General features: G+C 39.4%; 2 protein-coding genes and 1 pseudogene across 2 annotated transcripts; 2 read left to right on the plus strand and 1 right to left on the minus strand.

Annotated features, from left to right (window-relative positions):
• Window positions 1-1,263: 1,263 nt before the first annotated feature.
• On the minus strand, window positions 1,264-12,596 carry LOC125238190 (annotated as a pseudogene).
• Window positions 12,597-13,333: 737 nt separating this feature from the next.
• LOC125238191 (pollen-specific leucine-rich repeat extensin-like protein 2) lies at window positions 13,334-14,107 on the plus strand. The gene has a single exon (XM_048145464.1). It carries the CDS (start codon window positions 13,334-13,336, stop codon window positions 14,105-14,107), a length of 774 nt encoding a protein of 257 aa, XP_048001421.1.
• A 1,782-nt stretch (window positions 14,108-15,889) lies between these two features.
• LOC125238192 (solute carrier family 2, facilitated glucose transporter member 6-like) lies at window positions 15,890-23,192 on the plus strand. The gene is made up of 4 exons (XM_048145465.1): window positions 15,890-15,905; window positions 17,085-17,240; window positions 17,798-17,996; window positions 22,985-23,192. Exons 1-4 carry the CDS (start codon window positions 15,890-15,892, stop codon window positions 23,190-23,192), a joined length of 579 nt encoding a protein of 192 aa, XP_048001422.1.
• The last annotated feature ends 327 nt before the right edge of the window (window positions 23,193-23,519 follow it).

A 23,519-nucleotide genomic window follows, 5' to 3' on the forward strand; every position in this document is an offset into this window, starting at 1 on the left:
AATTGCGATTAAGTCCCGTTTGCAATTTTTTAAATAATCTCTTAATCACTAATACTAATGACAAATACTAAGCCCGTGTAAACCTAGCACTAACCCGGTATGTCTTAGGTAATATGTAATGATGATGTGTAATTTTTTTTTTTTAGATACTCACGTTGTCTCTAAGCGTGTTTTCGACTAGAATAAACTCTTCTGACTGTGGGTTTAAAGTCATCTTGTAGTTCTGAAGCATGCCAGTCTGTCTTTCTGCTTCGCATACGTCTCTATTACCACGGAATGTATCTGTAAGTTAAGAAAATAACTAAACACAACGTGTTTTATTTTGATGAACTGTAGCTTGTAGGTATGTGGATGGTCTCCTTTTTTTATATATACTACGTCGGTGGCAAACAAGCGTACGGCCCGCCTGATGGAAAGCGGTCACCGTAACCTATGGACGCCTGCAACTCAAAGAGTGTCACATGCGCGTTGCCACCCCATTAGAAACTTGTAGATTCCCTTTTGCTGTGTTAAATACACAGTAAAAAGGAGTGTACAAGTTCAAGGAGGAGTTCGGGTTGCCGACGACTCAAGGACAATAGACGGAATAAGTCAGTTCCGTAAGTCCTCCCGTCATCAGCACACCGCACCCTCGTTGAGCTCTGGCAGCCTTACTCACCGGCAGGAACACAACACTATGAGTAGGGTCTAGTGCTATTTGGCTGCGGTCTTCTGTAAGGCGGAGGTACTACCCCAGTTGGGCTTTGCTCTAGATTCGAGCGAGATGATATCCGCTGTGCTGTGCCCTACCACACAAAGCGGAATATCATTCAGAACTCTACTGCAGAATGTAACGAACCAACCATTCTAACCGGTTCACTATCGTCTTGCAGAAACTTTTTTCGCATTTATTTGATTCGTATAATAATAGTTCTTGGCAGAAGTCACGTTTGGCAGGAACACCTAATGCATAATATGCTTTGGCATAAATCATTTCGCAGATTTTTATAATTCCGAATGGTATTGGCATAATGTTAATGAGCATAATAATCTTCTAGTCGAATAGTACTTTCGCAGATAATTTTTGTGCATAATATTTAGGCGGCATAGTTGTCCTTCTCCTTTCAATTTGGTTTTGGAGAGTCCGACGTATTAGGGATGCAAGATACCTAACAGTCCTCCTCGCTTCGCTCGTCGTCGTACCTAACGAAGGCTCTGGTACAGTATTTCCTTTTTTATAGCGTATCAGAATCTTGCTCTATATGATTATTATGGTACATAAAATTAAGCTAAATCAAATTCGACGAAAGTAACGGTCTGCAGAACAATATCCTGCCAAGTGTACCGTATGCGTGGTAGTAATAATGCCAAATATTTTTTCTGAAAAAATAACATTTCTGACTAAAATTATTCTAAAGTCACATACAGGTCGAACGCGATTAATTAACATAATTTTTACCTTTTTCCCCAACGTTTCGGCCAGGTTGCACTGGCCGTGGTCGCGGAAGACTGACGTCCCAGCAAAGTGTCACCGGAGATGTAAACACCACAAAACTACCCGATATTAATTTATATAAACGTTGGGAAAAAAGGTAAAAATAATGTTAATTAATCGCGTTCGACCTGTATGTGACTTTAAATATGTGTACAAAGCGCGGGAACTTAAAGTGTTAAAATTATTCTGCCAGATGAGGTAACCCTTCTCACCACATAATTGATTTTTTTTTTTACTGTAATCTACGAATATTCCTACCTTGAACGCCTGTGCCAATCTAAGTCTGTCTTGCGAAGCTTAACGACCTTGTTGACGCATGTCGCAAGTAGTTGTTTACTCGCTTGCATCTCGCTCAGTCTTGATAGGAGAGTTTCTATAGGTATGTGTGAGGAAACTGTTGTTCGGCCGAGCCAGTCCTGAAAAATTAACAAAAAACATCATACCTAACCACAAAATTAAAATTTTGAAAAAAACCCCGACTGCGACATAGTAGACCGATTTTCATTAAACATGGCTAAGAACACTCCCGACTGACTCAGCTTTCAGACAAAAAAAACTGAATCTAAATCAGTTCATCCGTTCAGGAGCTACGATGCCACAGACAGACAGACACACACACACACAGACAGACAGACAGACAGACAGACAGACAGATAGACAGACAGACGGACAGACAGACAGACAGACACGTCAAAGTAAACTTATAACACCCCTCCGTTTTTGCGTCGGTGGTTAAAAATTAAGGAAAATACATCATATAACTGACTATATCTTTTGGGCCGGGAGGAACAATCGTCAGCTTTTTTTTAATAAAGCCAGCATATATTTCTAACTTTGTGGCAGTAGAATTACTGAACGCCTAGAATAAAATTCTAGCTTTGTCTATGGCAGTAAAAACATTGCACGTAAAAAAATACTCGATCGTTAGTATGGACTTTCATGATCTCTGCCTACCCCTCGGCACAGTATAATAAAAAGTAATATTGTAGAGTATGTCCACTCCCGCTCTCCGCTGGAAGTGCCGCCCACCCCCTCTCGGTTACCTCACAGTTACCGCCTGTCAAAAACGTGAACAGTCGACCTGTCATATCTCACTCATACAAGCATGGTACGCGTTCACCTACACGAGATTAGACTGTGTGCTAGGAACGCGCCTCTTTCATATATTTGACCGCCAGTGTCCGAGGTGTGCCCTTTGGGAAATAGGTGTCATTAATATGATCTTTCATACTTGGGCTTACCTTTTTCGTGAACAAAGACTCCACGATATCCCATTTTCCGGACTTAGCATGAACATTCAATACAACCCAGTCGTACTGTAGAGGGCTTATCTGAAAATTAAAAAGTTTATTATTATTATTTAGTTTAGTTTTTTTTTTAGTTATTACTAAAATAATATGGATGAATACATCCAAATACAACAATAGTTGTCCGAAATAAATGCTTTCATTTCATTTCATTTTATATTCATTTATTAGCCTGTCGTATCCCACTGCTGGACAAAGGTCTCCCTTTCTTTATTTTTTGCATCTCGGTGTTTGCTGACAATGCAAATTACATATTTAATGACATTGAGATTCATATTATCTTTTCTTCTGCGACAATTTGATAATTATGTTTTCTCTGAAGAAGAACGACGTATTATTAAGCAATAATATAATTTATTGAAATTCATTTCCATAGAGTAGCTAGTCTGTTCATATTCTTTGATGAATACTTTTGCATGTTAAATTGTATCTTGTTATTTAATGCATGTTAAGTTGCCCGCCGAGTTTCTTGCCGGTCCCATAGTGGATACCCCCCTCCCAACTGAGGGGGGACTGAAATCTTCTCGAGGCTGAGGCGTAGGGTTAGAGCCGGCGTAGCTTTATTTGACGTTCATATGCGCATTGTAATATGCCTACCTACTTGAAAAATAAATATTTCATTTTCATTTTTCATTTCATTTTCAATGCTTGGCCCAAGGCCTAAAAGTCCCCCAAAGACCCAAAACCCACTAATTAGGTTACGACTAGATTTGACCCGTACAAACGAAGGAGGGTAGATCGCTGCTGTCTACGCAACTTTGACATCCACCCGCTGTCTTCAGTTTTCCGTGATCATGATGCATGTAACTGCGTCGAAATATCGGGAGCTCGACAAAAATCAAAAAGGTACTCACGGTCTATATCCCGGTCAATATAAGTCTGATGAAAATAACCGTGAAACGTTAAAAACTCATAGCTACATTACTACATATAAGTACAGTCAACCAATTGGAACCCTAGACCACTGTAGAACTATGTCATAGTGATGTTATTAATCAGATTGTAGGAAATCTCTTACCGCTTGTCATTTTGACATGGTTGTAGAGTGGCCTAGGGTTCCAATTGATTGACTGTACGTGTTGCAAGTCTCTAAGAAACTTGTAAAACATCACGCTCACGCCAATCGAGAAAGAATAATCTCACAGTAATAAATAATTAATGACACAAACCTGTTGCCTCTGGCACAGAGTGAGTGGTGACATCATGTTACCGGCACCCTCGTGCCAATGATTGGCACAGCAGTACGCCAGACAGTATAATGCTGATTTGTTTTCCAGAACTGGCTTCTGGGCGTATTTCTGCCATTCTGCGAATAAATTAAAAATATTTTTGTAAAATAATTATAGTATTTTTATTTATTCTTTCTTTCAAAGTAAAACACTCTAATTACAGTAATTACAAATCGTCACTACCTCTACTTTAAAAAAAAAACTTGTATCTTCGTCTGTCAATGAAAAGAAAATTGTAGTAAGTATGTATGAAATGCATATAGACTTACGTCGTTTTAACTTTGAGGAACAGCGTGAGATACGAGATTTTTTAAAAGTAGTGACGAAATACAAATCATTTATTCAGAAAATAGGCCACAGGGGCACTTTTACACGACAATATACAAGTTGAACTGAAATTACAATTGATAATACTAATTCTAAGTTCTAACTAAAGTTTTACGCTACTACAATGATTAGAGATGTATAAGGTCTCTAAATATCGATCAGTGAGAAGAGATTAACTGATTTGTCCTGTATATTTCGAATGAAATATTGGAACCAGATAATACCTCTACTTAATAACGTCAATTAAAGCCTGATCAAGAAATATATGACTATTGTTAGGAGGCCGCTGTTATTCTGATGTGTGAATTGACAGTTCAGTATAGTATGAAGATTTTTTTTTTTTACTTTTATACTCATATTGTAAAAAAACCTAGGCTAAGAGAAAAGATAAATAAATAATAAATTTACAATGTATATATAACATAAACATATATAACGGTGCAAAGGTTGTCCATTGCCATCCAACGCGGCAAGTTTGATGGGCACCTTTGCACCCGGTACAGCTCGCGGAGGTCTTTTTTAGGGTTCCGTAGCCAAAATGGCAAAAACGGAACCCTTATAGTTTCGTCATGTCCGTCTGTCCGTCTGTCCGTCTGTCCGTCTGTCCGTCTGTCACAGCCGATTTACTCGGAAACTATAAGTACTACAGTGATGAAATTTGATGGGAATATGTGTTGTATGAACCGCTACAAAATTATGACACTAAATAGTAAAAAAAAAAGAATTGGGGTGGGGCCCCCATACATGTAACTGAGGGATGAAAATTTTTTTTCGATGTACATACCCGTGTGGGGTATCAATGGAAAGGTCTTTTAAAATGATATAAAGTTTTCTAAAAAACATTTTTCTTAAAGTGAACGGTTTTGAGATATCAGCTCTCAAAGTCGTAAAAAGTATGTCCCCCCTCTATTTTTATAACTACGGGGTATAAAATTCTAAAAAAAATAGAGGTGATGCATGCTAATTAACTCTTTCAACGATTTTTGGTTTGATCAAAGTATCTCTTATAGTTTTTGAGATAGGTTGATTTAACTGTAATTTTGGCTGCTACGGAACCCTTTGTGCGCGAGCCCGACTCGCACTTGGCCGGTTTTTTTATTAGTTTATAATTATATTTTAATTTAGTTTTATCTCAATTTTTAAGGTACTTTAGTTTTAATTTTTATATTTTAATTGTTTAAGATTGTACTTATTTATTGAATATTTTTGTTTTATTACATAAACTAAACAATTTAATATAATTATACACAACTTAAAACTACACAAATTAATATATATTTACAAAAAAAATGCTCCCCAGATCATCCTCGGAGGTGATGGTGCCCAGTGGGCTGGCAGCGTTGCCTTTTTGAATGGCCAAACATATTCGCTGGCTATAGCTGCCAGCCCTCTGCACGGGAAGCATGGCGCGATAAATGATAAAACATCTGGCCGTCCCTATCGCACTTACTAATAGTGCGATAGGGACGGCCTGATATTTTATCGTCTATCGCGCGACCATGCTTCCCGTGCTGGTCACCGGATACGTCAACCAGGCGTTGCGATATCTCTAGTTCCAATGAAATTCCGCAACATGGCACGTAGCCATATAATTCTGGTCAGGCTTTACGGCCCGGCCACGACATTGGTCTAAGCGCGACAGCGGCGAGCGGCAGCCATACGTGCGAATGGAAAGTCCCATCGCTGTGTCTCGCTCCAATGTATGGCCGCCGCTCACCGCTGTCGCGCTTAGACCAATGTCGTGGCCGGGCCGTTACTTAGAAATTCGTATACGACTTTATAAAAATAAATTTAAGCAGAACGTGTTTTTTTTATATTTAACATTCGCTTTTGCCCGCGGCTTCGCTCGCGTTAGAAAGAGACAAAAAGTAGCCTATGTCACTCTCCATCCCTTCAACTATCTCCACCTAAAATATCACGTCGATTCGTGCTCCGTTTTGCTGTGAACGACGGACAAACAAACAGTCAACATACTTGTTTGGTTATTTATAAAGAGGTTGGGATTTTGGGAACGAGGTTGTTTACCTTTGCAGTAGAATCCATCCCCCGTTATACTAATATTATAAATGGGAAAGTGTGTGTGTCTGTTTGTTTGTCCGTCTTTCACGGCAAAACGGAGCGACGAATAGACGTGATTTTTTGAGTGGAGATAGTTGAAGGTATGGAGAGTGATATAGGCTACTTTGTCTCTTTCTAACCCGACTTCCCTAAAATGGGGGGGGGGGGAGTATTTTATTACCTAGCAATTTGACAAAGTCGGCTAACATCTTCGCTTGATAGGCATCTATCCCTGGCTGGTTGAAATGGTTGGCAACCAGGTTGGTTACCTTCCGCAGTAAACCATCCACTGAGCCACCCGATCGCATGTGCTGTTGAAATTGATGCATCTGCGAAAAATTGTTTCCACATTACGATACAAGTGCGAAAAAAAGGAAGATCGAAACGAGAGGCGACAAATTAAAACACGACCGAAGGGAGTGCTTTAAGTCGACACGAGTTAAGAATTTCCTTTTCACACGTGTATCGTACGACGTTTTTCAGTACAGATGGCCCTACGAAGTTTCGGCTTCGAAATCATTTTCAGTACAGATGGTGCGTTTTTTACGCACTAGTGCGAGAAGTTGTTCATTTCTTGTCAGGTCGAAACTTCGGAGGGCCATCTATACTGACAAACGTCTTACAATACACGTGCGAAAAGGAAATTCGACTCGTGTCGATTTATCGCCACTCGTTTCGATCTTCCTTTTTTAGGGTTCCGTAGTCAACTAGGAACCCTTATAGTTTCGCCATGTCTGTCTGTCCGTCCGTCCGTCCGTCCGTCCGTCCGTCCGTCCGTCCGTCCGTCCGTCCGTCCGTCCGTCCGTCCGTCCGTCCGCGGATAATCTCAGTAACCGTAAGCACTACAAAGCTGAAATTTGGTACCAATATGCATATCAATCACGCCAACAAAGTGCAAAAATAAAAAATAGAAAAAAATGTTTTATTAGGGTGCCCCCCATACATGTAAAGTGGGGGCTGATATTTTTTTTCATTCCAACCCCAACGTGTGATATATTGTTGGATAGGTATTTAAAAATTAATAAGGGTTTACTAACATCGTTTTTTGATAATATTTTCATTTTCGGAAATAATCGCTCCTAAAGGAAAAAAAGTGCGTCCCCCCCCCTCTAACTTTTGAACCATTTGTTTAAAAAATATGAAAAAATCACAAAAGTAGAACTTTATAAAGACTTTCTAGGAAAATTGTTTTGAACTTGATAGGTTTAGTAGTTTTTGAGAAAAATAAGGAAAACTACGGAACCCTACACTGAGCGTGGCCCGACACGCTCTTGGCCGGTTTTTTCGCACTTGTATCGTAATGCACTATTTCACACTCCCTCTCTCATTTTATCAAAAAAGTAATAAATAACAGTAGCATAATAATACTCACCGCTGCATCTGGAGATCTTCCCAGCATTCTAAAAGGCCAAAACAAACATTTTTAATCGATGTAGGGAACAAATCAAATTATTGTATTATTATTATTTTTTTTTGTTTTAAGTAGTAACACTACTATATATAAATTATAAACTGAAATAGATACCATCAAGAAAAAGCGATCAAGCCCAAGTGGGCTTTTTATTTAGTGTATAGCAGCCATTCTCAAAGTGTGCTCCGCGGACCCTAGGGCTCCGCAAAGCCTCTCTGGGGGCTCCGCGTGAATTTTGGGTACCTGATATGCAACTTCAACTCTCTTCCATAAAACCAAATATTCACCAATTGTTAAAAAATAAAAAAAACTGCTTCATATAGGTAATACCTCACATTATAGAATCTAGTGATTAGATTTTACTATCACGATTGCTTATTAAAATAAAGATTGCAATAAAAAAAATTAAGGGTTCCGTCAGATGTTTTACTTTCTAAAAGGGTTACATGGGAAAATAAGTTTGAGAACCGCTGGTGTATAGTATTTATTTCAATTTTCAAACATTTTTAGTGAAAATAAAAAGCAACATGAAGTTTATTTCACAGTTTAGCTGTGCAAGGTTTGAGGCAGAAAGTTTTTGAAATAAAAACAGTTGAGGACTCAACCATCTAAGCGGTGAATAGAATCGTTTTCGCGTAAGTCCGTTTTCACATTATCCGATCCGATATCGGATGTCGGACCGATATCCCATACATTACAGGCGCCATCTTGGTTTTTTTCTATTGAAATTCTTCCGACTTCCGATATCGGATCGGATAATGTGAAAACGGACTAAGGCGATGGCGGAAAGAAATATTTACAAAAATATTGAGTATATAGCAGTGGCGGAGCGTCGATGCAACTCGATTCCGACCGGTCTGGCGTAGTCGGTAGTGACCCTGCCTGCTGCGCCTTACCGTGGACCTCAGTCAATCTGTGTAAGAATGTCCTATAATATTTATTTATTTATTTATTTATTCCCAGCGGGTTCCCTAAGATTCTCTAGTATTCTGTAGAAGTCCATACTAAACAGATTCGAAAAACCCCTCCGGCTGTACCAACGAAAATTTTGACACCCGAATTGAATTTTGAATTTTGAGGTAGAGAATTATACTGTCAAAGTAAAATGTTTAGTCACAGTACATACTGCTTAAGCTGCCTTCTTGTACACAGGATTGTAACTTTTGAACCTCAGATTTAATTCTATATCAACTTGATAATATCAATATTAGCGCCATCTAGCAGAGAATAAACCTAAGTTGTAGCGCTATCTAGTCGAACGTGCATTTTCTTGATGCTTCCGTTCATGTAAATAAATATTCATATTCTCTTCTATTCTATACTTTTTTTCTTACCCCCTATTCATAAACGTTTACTAAAGTTATCAAGCCGATAAAGTTCGTTTGTCCCTTTCCGACGTATTGGTGTGATAGAAAGGGACTAACGAACTTTGTCGGCTTGATAACTTTAGTGAACGTTTATGGGTTTATGAATAAGGGACTTTATCTATCTATACGTATAGGCATGTGTCGTTCACGAACTATGAACTGTTAGGAATAAAATCCCATCAATGACCGAAATGAACTGAATCTTTCCGTGCTCTGAGAATCGGTCTTTGCTCATTTAGTTCAGTATAGGATCGGCGAGCGCGAGCGGTTTGGAACGAAAACGAGTGTGTGACTGCGCCGACCAAGAGCGAGAGCTACTTAGCAGAGCAACACAAAAACATCAAGTTTTCATATTAAACTTCGGTTACTTACAACCTTTCGACCAGGAATTTTACTATCTGTGGACTATTAGTATCATTGTGACACTATTCGGTCCCATTCGTTCTGATCTTTCCGACCGCAGTGGTCGCTGGTCTGGCTGAACTAAATGAGCAAAAGACCTAAAAGAGCGAACTAGTTCGTGGGAGCGATTGAACGAGATCGGAGCGCTCCGATCAACGAACGAAACTGCACAAGCCTATATACGGATGTCTTTGGTATTTATGAATAGCTACTTACGTAAGCAGGTCCGTCAGTTCCGATATTTTGCCCTCGTTTTGGAGGAAGCTGATATAGTGGTTCAGAGCGAGAGGCCTTGACGATAGAAGCTCGTACACAAGTTTCTTGTTTAGGGTTTGAATCAGAAATAATACTACCTGTAAAAACGTAACAATGAAATATAAATATCAGGTGGGCCATTTTTTTCAAAGTTGTCCACCCCACTTTTTTTTTTTTTATTTGGAAATTTTTGTGTGTTTTCCACTCAGAATCGCGAGCTCTTTCAATCCTAATAGGAGAAAAAGGTGTCCCAAGGTTTTCCCCATTCCGTTACCATTTTTTCATACATTTTGTATGGCGGTAACGGAATGGAAGGATTGAAAAAATGTATGAAAATCTTAGGACATTTTCTTTCTCCTATCAGGAGCGAAAGAGCTCTCGATTCTGAGTATGAATCACGTAAAAAATACCCATGTTACAAAAAAAGTGAGGTGGACAACTTTGAAAAAAATGGCCCAGGTAGGAGGTAGGGCACAGCAAATGATATTCCGCTTTGTGTGGTACGGCACAGCACAGCGGATATCATCTCGCTCGAATCTAGAGCAGAGCCCAACCCCTATAAAATAAACTACATGCTAGAAGAGTACATAAATAAAATACAAAATATGTACCTAACCAATATATAAATATATCAATACATATATAAATACCCAACCATTATTGTACTTGTTCAGAAAGTCAAAGTTTCTTCACATTTCTTTGTTCTTTTCTTTGTTCTTATTTACTGACAGACTTGGTTGACAGAGTATCTTCTTCCTCCTACCCTTATCCCACGTTATGTGGGGTCGGTACAACACGTCTTCCTCTTCCATTCTCCTCTATCTTTCGTCATCTCAACACTCACATCTTTCTTCCTCATATCCTCTTTCACACAATCCATCCAGCGTTGTTTGGGTTTACCCCTCCTCTCCATCCATCAACCTTCATCTCCAACATTCTTTTGCCTATATGACATTCATCCCTCCTCATTACATGACCGAACCACGCCAACCTGCCACTCCTCATCTTTTCCGTTATAGGCGTTATAGGCGGTTGGTTGACAGAGTATAATTTATTTTATTCTCTTTGTCTTACAGTTTCTTTCTGGTCTTACAGTTAGTATAGCATTGCCATCGCCAACAGCCCCGGCAGCATCCAGCAACTCCGTCTTGCTCTTCAGACTCCGGTGGCTGTGCAGAGAGCACGGACGGCCTAGGACCAGTCGTCTGATTGTGGTGGACACGGTGTGTTCTTGCGGTTGAGCTGCTTTGGGGTCCTTTCCGGATTGAGCAAGGAGAACTGGAAAGATAATTGTTATTGGTGGATTTATTTTCATACAGAAATTATACTAACACATCTCGGATGTCAAAACACAAGATTAAGCAAAATGCTTATTTGTAAAAAAGTCAATTTTTTTAAAGGCTTATTTATTTTATTTATTTATTCTTAGATCAACTTAAATTATTTTTTTATAGAAAATATTTTAATTCGTGTTTTTCAAGTAGTCTTACTATTATTATACTTTAAACATTAAATTAATGTCATATACAAAGAAAAAGTGACCAATGCCTCCAAGTGTTCCAAGCTGGAAACGAACCAGCGTACTCCGTTACCCGTACTTGGAGGCATTGGTCACTTTTTCTTTGTATATGACATTAATTTAATGTTTATCCATAATTATTAGGGACCTTAGGGATCTATGGAGTTGACATTATCATAAATTAAACTCATATTCATACTCATAGAAAATAATTCATTGTAATTCTGATTTTACAATCAGGAGACAGAATGTTGATGAGTTTATAAACTCCTGTAATTTTGAATACATAAATATTTAAAATAAAAACAATTTAACCGAGTTTTGTAACAACTTACTCAACTCCATAACTTTATTAGGCACCAGACTGGACAGTGGCAGAGTGGCCGTCTTCACATTGTTAATGCTGGTGCCGGAGAACAGACCGTCTTCAGCCTGCCCGGAGACTTGTTCTGGCCGATAGCCAAGATTTCTTGCGGTGATAGCTGAAGTAGAGTTATTTCATAAAACATCCGAGGTTACATTTCCGTTTAATGAAAGTAAGAAGGAAGTGAGTAAAATTTGACTCACTACCTTGACTATACAGTCATACCACAGTATAATAAAGAGTACTATCGTACAGTATGGCCACTCCCACTCTCCGCTGAATGTGCCGCCCACCCCCTCTCGGTTACCACAGTTACCGCCTGTCAAAAACGCGAACAGTCGACCTGTCATATCTCACTCGTACAAGCATGGTACGCGTTCACCTACACGAGCTTCGACTGTGTGCTACGAACACGCCTCTTTCATATATTTGATTTTCAGTGCCCGAGATGTGGTCATAAGTCAACAGCAATAACTTTACAAAAAAATTATGTGATATTATTTGCAAGAAAAAAACATTTCTCAACATTGTAACAAGTATAAGACTATTTAAATGAACGTAAATCTTGTAGTTTACACATACAATTTCACTGATATAACAGAAGGTATCATTTATTCAAATATTTCTGTAGACATATAAAAGAAGAAAAGTTAGGAATAGTGGAATACTATTTCAGATTTTTTATACTTACGACATCGTCGTCAAAACTAAAGGCTTTAGCTTTGGTCTCACTAGTGTTCCAATAATCGTCTTCGTCGTCCATAATATATTATCATGTACCTATATAAGACTAAAACAGATTTTATTGTTATTTAGAAACACGTAAACAATAATTACTACAATGGAGTTGAAAATGTTGAAATGACATTTACAAAATCATTAGCATTTGACTCTTTTCCATGACATTGCTAAATTATTACAAACAAATTTTGTCATTACTATTACCGTAATGAAGTCTATTCTTGTTTAACACTACAGATCAATGCTAGGCGAAATTATCTTCTTACTAAACGCAAACATGACATTGACAATGTAGGCGTGTATTTTCGTAGTAAAACTGCTCATTCAGAAACAAAGAGCATTGAACTAGTATAAACGAACTTTTCAAGGGGACATATTTCTGTATGGAGTTATCGTTCTTCTCCTAGTGAGTATTATATTCTTTGGCATTGAATCACTACGTTTTCAGAAATAAAAAACTGATAAATCATACTCTAACTTTTATGATATAGCCTAGTACTAGTACTAAATATGAATTGTGGGAGTAGAGTAGATGCCTAATCCTGATTAAGATCAATCTTGGTAAAAAAAAAATGGGTATAAGTATTGCCATGAAGTATTAAGTAATCGATTATTACAATATTGTTGCCTCTTTCTAACGTATAGGTACAGTACGAGAAGGACTAATGGAGTACGTCGTTCTTCAAATAATGTTTTATTAGGCTAGCAGAGACAATAGACGCTAGAAGTTTGAATATTTAGACAACAAACTGTCACTCATGTCACAAAAGATGTTCAAACCAATCTCAATTTGTATTTATAAAATCAATATTTAAATCATGCCGAACTGCCGCTAACCAAAACACCCCGCTTAATCTGAAGGTACCGTAAATGTTCAACATGTCGGATTGTTGCAAACGGCCCAAAAACCCATGCATGGTCTGCAGGCGCACCGTTACCGCAAAAACGGGCCTGCAGTGCCAAGGGTCTTGCAAATCCTGGATCCACTTCACATGCTGTAGCTATACTCCCGGAAAAATCAAAGATATCAAGGCCAAAATTATCAAAGTACGATGTCCATGCCCAGACTGCTCCACGCAAGGACCCAAAGAAATAGTCATGAAGGACTCGAGTTTCACATGCATTAACAAAACCTGTCCTATAAACAATCCACCGAAATGCGCTAAAGATCGCGACAACAACAATAAAATGGTCCAGCAGCCTTCGCCTTGTAAACTGAGCTGTAAGGAGTGGCCGGGTGTTCCGTGCAGTGGCAACTCCTGCCAGGCAAATACGCAGGAAGAATGCTGTCCTCCTGATCCGCGAGCGTGTCCTATCCCGACCCCACCGCCGGGCTGTCCTCCGCCGCCGCCGCCGCCGGCGCCTTGCATTCCGGCGCCAGTGCCTTGCCCGCGGCCGCAGCCTCCGCCGAAGCCTTGTTCGCCGTCGACGCCGCCGTGCCGTCCGCAGCACCACCGACCCTCGGAACAGTCGGACATGCCTCAGCACATGCAGACCCAACAATCACACACACCACCGCAATACTACCAACAGAACTCGCCTGGCCACACCTCGAACACGGGGTCTCCGGCTCGGCGCATGTCACCTTCCTCCACCCCAGTGATGCCATCTATAAGTCTCGTCGAGAACATGTGCGAGACTGTTGGGCTTTGAGTGACCAGCTCAATCAGTTGATGAGTAAGATGACAGACGTGTTGAACCCGAGTACAAACAGCAGAATGCCATCAGAGCCGGACCCGACCCCGTGTCGTTGCCCGAAAAATCCTGTACCCACCTGCAACATACCACAGCCGCCTGCGTGCAATTATAATAGGCGATAAATTATTAGGCTGGCATTATTTGTCAAATTTAAAGCCACGCATGGCATTTGACACTTTGCTTGGCCAAAAACTCCCTATTTACTTTAGTTAAGTACAGTCAGTTAAAGTGTCAGCAAAAAATCGACGACGTAATAATAACCTGGTGTTTGTACAATGGAATAAAAAATATACTCGTACCTTCCTAATGATTGTTTCTTTAAAAGAGAACAAAAATAGTATTACCTATTCAACACAGTAATTAAATAAGTAAGGGTAAGGCCTGAGTGGCCTGAGTGCACGTTTATAACTCGACCACACATGCGCGTTTTGAGAGCGTAGGCGGAGCTGTAGCGGAGCGTAATGATAGCGGTGCGTCGGACGAACGCTGGCGTTGCGCGCGGATTGCGAGCGGAACGCGCGCGCATTCAGCTCCGCTAACACTACGCTATCAAAACGCTTTATTTTGGGCGAGCAGCGGAGCGGAGGCGGGGCGTGCGGCGCGCATGCCAAACAATTGAAGCTGATACAAGTGTCCTGTGTGCGTAGCCGAATGGCACAAACGCTCACGAAACGAAACGCCTGTAGTCTGCCTAGTCGCCTGTGTCTCTGTCGCTCGTGCGTATTGGCGCGACAGAGCTAGACTACCTTTCGCGGCGTTTCGTTTTCGTTTCGCGTCGCAGAAATGCCATTCGGCTACGGCATCTGAGTCGACACTAAATCTTGTCTAGTAACGAAGGATAACAATTAGCATTATAATAGACCATAACAAAATAGTTTTATGAGTAGAACTAGTATTATTGATTGTAGTTTCAACGCCGACGACACAAGATGTGCACTTCGTTCAGTACAAACAAAACAAATATTGCGGAAAATGTGGAAATTCTGGTACCATCGGAAGGTATACACCGTGTTTTTTTTTGCGTAATCAATAACCGTAAGAGTTAAGACGCTAGTTTCTTAGGGAAATTAATTGTATTTGATCTAAAGAATCTTCCCTTAAAGTTAACGGAATTCAATAAAAACAGGTTGTATATGCGATTTTTAAATTATTGTGCACATCACTATTTCAGAGGGGACTTTTCATCCGTGCTAGAAGTGACCAAAGTGACACTTTTCTCTTCTTGGCCATTATTTTTTACTATAACCTTCAACGCATTATTTTTGTAGGAATTGTACAAAATGACGTGAAAAGCAGTGTGTGTCGCGTGGTAGCAATAGATTTCAAAATTGAACCAAGAGAGTAGCGAGTGGTGCGAAAAGTGGAATCTTGAGTGTTGCGAGGGTTTCAAGGCACGAAGGTTAACCAAACTATGTCACCTAGTGAAACACACCTAATATCTATAACCGTACATTCGTCGTTTGTGTCATTGTTTTTTGGTAATTTTCTTTCTGTCATAATTATTAAACTACTTAGGTAATTTTTTTGGGTCTATCATTCTATAATCATCTATGGCTGCCATAACTGTCATAAATATGTCGGATTGAGTTCAAAACATGTTCAAAGGATTACGCTTGTCAAGGATTAAATTTAATATAAATTATATTCTATATCAATTCTATAATGATTATCAGACATGGTCACTAATTCTCTCATTGTTATGATTTCTCTAATTTATTAGAAAGTTAATAGAGGACAATGAAATGGATGTCAGGTAATATTAACGCTCCGGGTCTTCGGCCCAACGCGGAGCTCGGCCTTCGGCCTTCTGTGGGGGTTGTATTAGGGAAGGAGCTTAAATAACCCAATAAGTAGAAAAAGTGGCTTTGAGAAGCGAAACGGCAGGTGGAAGGACGAAGGCCGCTGTAGGCCCGACGTGAGATTCTCAAGACACTTTTAGTATTGAGTCGTATGCTCAAATTTGCGCGTGTGTCTGCCAGCGTGCCTCTCAGGGACGCTCCGCGGGTCTTCGGCCCTACGCGGAGCTCGGCCTTCGTCCTTCGCTGGCATTCAAAACGCCGCGTCTGTAATAATTCATGATTTCATGATTCACCGTTTATATTATATACATACTTACTTTTTTTCAGAATTATTTCAGCGAAAACAACCAGAACTATACGTACTTAAACAACTCAGGATTGCGTTATGCTGTAAGTTAAAACTCAGTTATTTCGTAATATTCCTAATACCTAAGCCTATAATACATAGGTTTCTAACTTTCTATCTGTAAGTGTTTTTTTAGTGTTTCGCACCAATGAGTTTTTCGGAACTTATGTGCGAAATGTCATTTCATATTTGCCAGTTGCTTTTCGGTGAAGGAAAACATCGTGAGGAAACCGGACTAATTCCAATAAGGTCTAGTTACCCTTCGGGTTGGAAGGTCAGATGGCAGTCGCTTTAGTGAAACTAGTGCCTACGCCAAATCTTGGGATTAGTTGTCAAAGCGGACCCCAGGATCCCATGAGCCATGGCAAATGCCGGGATAACGCAAGGAGGATAGTGTTTTATGGTCTTTGGCTCAGAGAGAGCAGACATGCCGCCAGCAGACATGTCGCAGTTGTTAGCTCATTGAGCATACAGTTGTCGTTGTGTGCGCGCAGAGATGCTGATGACGCCCGTTGGTTTATTCATTTCATTAGTAAGTTAGTATCATGGTAACAACAGATATAGGAAGGAATGAAGGACATCGGACATGCCCGGCGATTTGGAGGAGCACTAAGAAAGGATTTTTGAAAATTCACCTCCTAAGGGGGTGAAATGGAGGTCGAAAGTTTGTATGGGAAAACAAGATTAGTTTTTAGTACGCGGGCGAAGCCGCAGGAAATAACTAGTGAACTAATAACTGCGAACTGATTGTTTCAATTTGAAGTTTAATGTGTATGTACATTTACAGTAACTATTGGAAACCTAACGGTCGGATATACCACTGGTTGGGCGACTTCCATCATACCAAAGTTGAAAGATCCGTTGCAGACCTCACTGACGTACCTGATACTTGATAAAGATGGATATACTATGATCAGGGTTATGGTATTTGGAGCTGTTCTTGGTAAGTTTCTTTCTAAGAGAATTCCTACAGTTTTACTCCCTTATTCATAAACTTCAAGCCGATAAAGTTCGTTTGTCCCTTTTCGACGTATTGGTGTGATAGAAAGGGACAAACGAACTTTATCGGCTTGATAACTTTAGTGAACATTTATGAATAAGGGGGTTAGTTATCACTGTTATCAGCTACCCTTAAACGAGTTAAAAAAAATGTAAGAATGCTTGTTCTGATTTATCACTCAATTTTACTTCACTAAAAGAGACTGATGTCTAATAGTCAAAAAATAGGTATTATAAGTAAAAGTAGCTCCGTGAATTTGAAAAAGTCTGTGGTATCATAATAGATGGATCAAGCTGAAATAAAATTAACTCGCACAAGACCGTTTATCGTTTTTCATAATAAGAAACACCAGTGGTCCTAACTTTGATCCCTGAAGCATTCCAATAATTTTGTTATAATTGTGATAAGAGAAGAAATAAAGCTTGTTATTGCAACTTGTACGGGCGAAAGCTGGTGTTTAAATATATTTACATATAATGTAGGTCTTATTTCTCTTACAGGTTCCCTCATATCAGGCTTTACAGCTAACAGAGTCGGTCGCAAGCCTTGCTTGATCTTCACATCCAGCCTCAATATCCTTGGCTACTCCATCATGGCGAACGCTGTTGATGTGACCACCATGAGTGTCGGCAGGTTCATCGCTGGCATGGCGGCTGGCTCCATCGCTGTGGTCAACGTTGTTTACCTTGGTGAGATTGCGTAAGTTAACATTAGCCTGTTAAAATGAGGCACAGATTATAAATCTCTAACGTGCTAACACCTTATCACAGTATAATAAAGAGTACTATCGTACAGTATGGCCACTCCCGCTCCCCGCTGAAAGCGCCGCCCACCTCGGTTACCTCACAGTTACCGCCTGTCAAAAACGCGAACAGTCGACCTGTCATATCTCACTCATACAAGTACGCGTTCACTTACACGAGCTTAGACTGTGTGCTAGGAACGCGCCTCTTTTGATCGCCAGTGTCCGAGATGTGGTCTTATAAAACAAAGTCCCCCGCCGCGTCTGTTTGTGTGTCGACCTGTGTGTTCGCGTTAAACTCAAAACTACTGAACGGATTTTTATGCGGTTTTCACTGATGAAAAGAATGATTCTTGAGGAAGGTTTATGTATATAATTTGTTGAGATTTTGCATAAATTTATTGAAATATTATCATATTTTCTAATAAGAGTCGACCGAAATCCCGCTGTCTGACAGCTTTGATCGAAAACGCTGCCCAGACTGTTTGAGCTATATCAAAACAATGTATGGCGAAATTATGTCTCTCTAATAGATCCACAAAAAATCCGAGATGGCATATTATTATATCTTTCACGGATAACTTACTATAACCATTTTTATGATATCCCTCGTGCGTAGCCGGGGCGGGCCGCTAGTAAATAATAAATATTATAGGTTATAGGACATTTTTACACAGTTTAACCGAGCCCCGCGGTAGACCAAGAATGAGCACACTTTACGAGACATGTATAGGTACATTACTTATACAAATGTGGCATTACATTACGAGTTACGAGACTTTTTATATACTAACCGACATCGTAAAAACACTTTAATCGGAGTTTAAATTGAAGAGGCAACAAAGAAACTATAGGTACAAGTGTAAATAATTAGTTTATTAATATTTGCCTTTTAATGTTAGCAAGGATTTCATAAGTTTGTATCTACATTTTCAAACACCAAATTAATACGAATGAGATATTAATATAACGTAACATATTACAATATCTTTGGAAACATAATACTTTGTAACAAAACACTGAATTTTGAGCAAGAAGCCTTGAGCCGAAAGGTCGAATTAGGAATGTTAGGATTCTGTATTTTCTGAACATTATGTTAAATAGTTTTTACAAAAAAACATTCATACATAAATTTGCGTCTGTATTCCCAAACGGGGTAGGAAGAGCACAGGAAACTGGTCAAGTTTCAGTGCTTGGCAATTAAGAGGTTGAAAGAAAACGAAATTGTGATATTGCACACCGTAATCCATAATGGAACCCATATCCGGGCGAGTCAGCTTATTGACCGACAGTTTGGGCGTCTTTGGTGTTACTCAAAATGTCTGGAGTTACCCAGAAATGGAACTTCTAATAAACAAAGTAATAGTGTCTAATTAAAAAAAAAAAAAAAAACAAAGTTTCACTTAATTGGGTAGGTAGCAGCAGCGGCTGATCCATACAAGCCGATTCCCACCGGCTTGCCTAAAATTGATTACTAGTAAAGTACCTAATGTTAAGGTAGGTTTCTTTTTGCTCAGTGTTGCCTAGAAGAAATTTTCACCAGCTGCCACTGGTAGGTAGGTACAGTCAACCAATTGGAACCCTAGGCCACTGTAGAACTATGTCATAGTGACGTTATAAATCAGAATGTAAGAATTCTCTTACTGCTTGTCATTTTGACATTTTTTTTTTTTTTTTTTATTATAAATGGGCTTACTCTTGACCACAGACTAGCCAAAGGCAAAGACGTGGCCTACGATGGACATGGTTGTAGAGTGGCCTAGGGTTCCAATTGGTTGACTGTACGGTACGGACAGATTTGAGTCGGTCAAAATTTGATTCGCCCATCCCACAGTCTCTATAGTATACGTTCACCCATGGCATAGAGGTATAAGGGAAGAGTTCTAACTCCATACATTAGTAAAAGCGGGTTATTTGTATAGGCATAGTTAAGTGACATCTAGTGTCAAATCACTCGTCAATCACGTGTCGAATAGCGTGAATTATGAGTACAACTACTCGATACTAGGTGTCACAGTGTCTCGTCTGCCAAAAAATAATATTAAAACAGTTTACAACTTATATTACAAGCAGAAGGAATTGAAAACAGAATACTGATTAATACTATTGTAATAGTAGCTAAAAATTTGTGAGCATTAGACTCATCGTTCCTCGCAACATCTATTGACAAGTAGCAGTACTGATAATTTACGCTAGTTGACGCGTGATTGACGCATGATTGTCGCTAGATGTCACTTAATTATGCCTATACAAATAACTTGCATTAACACTGATCTAAACTTTCACGATTATTACACATAATTATTTTTAAAATCGGGACTTAATGGCGTATAACTACATATTAAACTGACCACATGGAATCCTGTCATTAATAAGTGTAAGCCGAAAATAATATCGACAGTCGTTAAATCGAATATCGTCAGTGTTGTATGTCGACAGAGTAACATCCCTAGTGCGCAAACAGTTCAAGTTGATAATCAAAACCAAGTGCGGGTAGTTCGAAAAACTCGCGCGGCTGTTAGAAGGTGTTGATGTCATTTCAAGCCAGTCTTCTCCGAGACCACGGGGACAACACCGTCCTTGAAACGTTGGAGGTCAGTTTAATATTTAGTTATACGCGATTAAGTCCCGATTTTAAAAATAACTTGCATTTACTGATGTATGGAGTTACAACTCTTCCCTCACTCGTTCCTCTATCTATGCCCATGGTAGGCATGCGCGGATCCAGGGGGGGGGGGCATGGGGGTCATGACCCCCCCCTGGAGCCTAAGTTGGCCATACAAATAGACCACGTGACCCCCTCCTGGGGCCCCGGGTCATTACCACTTTACCACGTGACCCCCCCCTGGGCACGAAGCTGGATCAGCGCTTGATGGTAGGTGAAAGTAAGGAAAGGAGGTGGTGAAATTATTGATCAATGATCCGTCACCAAACGTTTTAAAAAATAGAGATTTAACAAATATTTATAACCCACAGTCTGTGAGCCGAAAACAATGAGTTTCATTGTTCAGTGGGTACGAACAAAAACGCCCGGGTGGAATAAAAAGCGGAACGCACATTTTATATTAATTCGGCGTGACACTTGTTTTGGCAGACATTTTATCTTTTTTATCTGAATATTTTGAATATGGCTAAACTAGTAAGAATTTCAACTCTACCCTTAGGTACCTACTATATTTTTAGATAAATGCGTAGATTCATTATCTTGGTATGAGTTGGCAGCGATTTTGCAAGTGTTAATAAACGTTATAATTCTGTGAAATTATGACGTTTAAAGTAGGTACTTAACTCTTTAGTCTGCTGCGGTAACATACTTGTCATTATAGGCATCATACTTAAAACAAAAACGCATATCTTTCATAATAGTTACCACAGAGATATAGGAAGGAAGAAGATCGGACATGTCGGCCGATTAATATTGAGTACGCCTGTCGCAAGTTCTTGAACTCACACACAGGTATTTACACACAGCTCCCTATTATTATAGGCTATATATATTATAGACTTATTAAATAGAAATATTGTTTAAACATAACTACTGTCCATATTTTTCTTTTAATTATGTGGTGCTTTATTTCGTGCACTGCATAAAATATTTTATTAACCGACTTCAAAAAAGGAGGAGGTTCTCAATTCGACTGTTTTTTTTTTTTTGTATGTATGTTACTCGATATCTCCGAAAATCGTGGACAGATTTTCAAATTTTTTTTTTGATCGAATAGGTATACCCCCGAGATGGTCCCATTGGCACCAAGTCAGGGTCTGATGATGGGATCTTGGAGAAATCGAGGGAACTCTTCAAATGTTATAGGCACATGTAATGTTTTTAATGTATTTTTCAAAGGTACACCAGTATTTACGTCTGATGGTAATAATTTTATGTGGCTGAGCTGATGATGGAAGGTCAACTCCTCAATGGTTAGGAGTTAAAGGATAATTCTTTCACTACTATACATATATTCGGACTGATACATATAATATCAATAGGAACCACTAAAAATCAACAAATAAATAAACTTTTTAACAAAAAATAAAACCGCCTTCAAAAATAGGCGTGTTACAAAACACGCAGAAACTAAAAAGCCAAAAATAATAAACCTTTGAATTCAGATTTTTTATCGGATTGCAATAATCTAAACATCACAATTATAAACAAATCAATTATTTTTGGAGTCGGGGCCAGCCTGAGTATGTTTGGGTGGGGCAAACAGGAAATAGCAAGGCGACGAACAGGTCTGGTACCGACTACAAAAATAATTGATTTGTTTATAATTGTGATGTTTAGATTATTGCAATCCGATAAGAAATCTGAATTCAAAGGTTTATTATTTTTGGCTTTTTAGTTTCTGCGTGTTTTGTAACACGCCTATTTTTGAAGGCGGTTTTATTTTTTGTTAAAAAGTTTTTTTAAGTATAGGAAACTAGCCTATTAACCTAGCTTGAGTGTCTGATATTTTTGCGATCTTCTTTTTGTGCGTACCTAGCACACATTTTAAGCTCGTGTAGGTGAACGCGTACCATGCTTATATGAGTTGTATGAGAGAGATATGACAGGTGGACTGTTCACATTTTTGACAGGCGGTAACTATGAGATAACCGAGAGGCAGCATTTTCAGCGCGGAGCGGGAGTGACCACACTATACGAAAGTACTCTTTATTATACTGTGGTACTGTGTTATCCCGACGTCATAAAATGTCTTAAAATGTACGGTACATAATATAACATAATAAACGTGGGTGAATCAACTTTTTCTTGCCTGTTATTGCCCTGGTTACGGTCCCCTGAGTCACGTTGGTTTTATCCAAAATCATGCTACTTAAAGTAGCAACATCAGTAGCATAATTTTGCATAAAACCAGCGTGTCTCAGGGGACCGTAACCATGGCAATAACAGGAAAGAAAAAGTTGATTCACCCACGTACAATAGAAATCTTATATTTTCTAGTTCGCCAGAAATCCGTGGCGCCATACTAGCCATGGGCGGCATCATGCATGTATTCGGCAGCCTGCTAGTGTGCTCGCTGGGCCCGTATGTGTGCGTGGAGGTGGTCTGCTATGTGTGCGTCGGCGTCGGCTGCGTGCATGTGTGTGTGCTGTGCTACGTGCCGGAGTCGCCGGTGTATCAAGTCATGAAAGGTATTATCTTAGATTAGTTTTTGGTCAAGTTCTTAAATTCGCCTAGTTGATAGAAAAGAATGAGACAAAATAAGAATAACAAGCTAATCATATGATTAAAGACGAGAACACTACAGACGACCGCAGACTGGGATGTATTTAAGAACTTAACAAGAAATAAAAGGGATGATTCCAATCAATACCACAGGTAAATAATAACCACAAAATTAAGATTTTGAAAAACCCCCGACTGCGACATAGTGGACCGATTTTCATGAAACATGGCTAAGAACACTCCCGACTAACTCAGCTTTCAGACAAAAAAAACTAAATCTAAATCGGTTCATCCATTCGGCAGCTACGAT

The sequence above is a fragment of the Leguminivora glycinivorella genome, chromosome 23, assembly GCF_023078275.1.
Source record: "Leguminivora glycinivorella isolate SPB_JAAS2020 chromosome 23, LegGlyc_1.1, whole genome shotgun sequence".
NCBI lineage: Eukaryota > Metazoa > Arthropoda > Insecta > Lepidoptera > Tortricidae > Leguminivora > Leguminivora glycinivorella.

Coding starts and splice junctions, on each gene's coding strand:
- LOC125238192 (XM_048145465.1), top strand. Junction 17,241..17,797: donor GGTATTTGGAGCTGTTCTTG/GTAAGTTTCTTT, acceptor TTTCTCTTACAG/GTTCCCTCATATCAGGCTTT. Junction 17,997..22,984: donor GTTTACCTTGGTGAGATTGC/GTAAGTTAACAT, acceptor TATATTTTCTAG/TTCGCCAGAAATCCGTGGCG.
- LOC125238191 (XM_048145464.1), top strand. CDS start 13,334: ATGTCGGATTGTTGCAAACGGCCCAAAAACCCATGCATGGTCTGCAGG.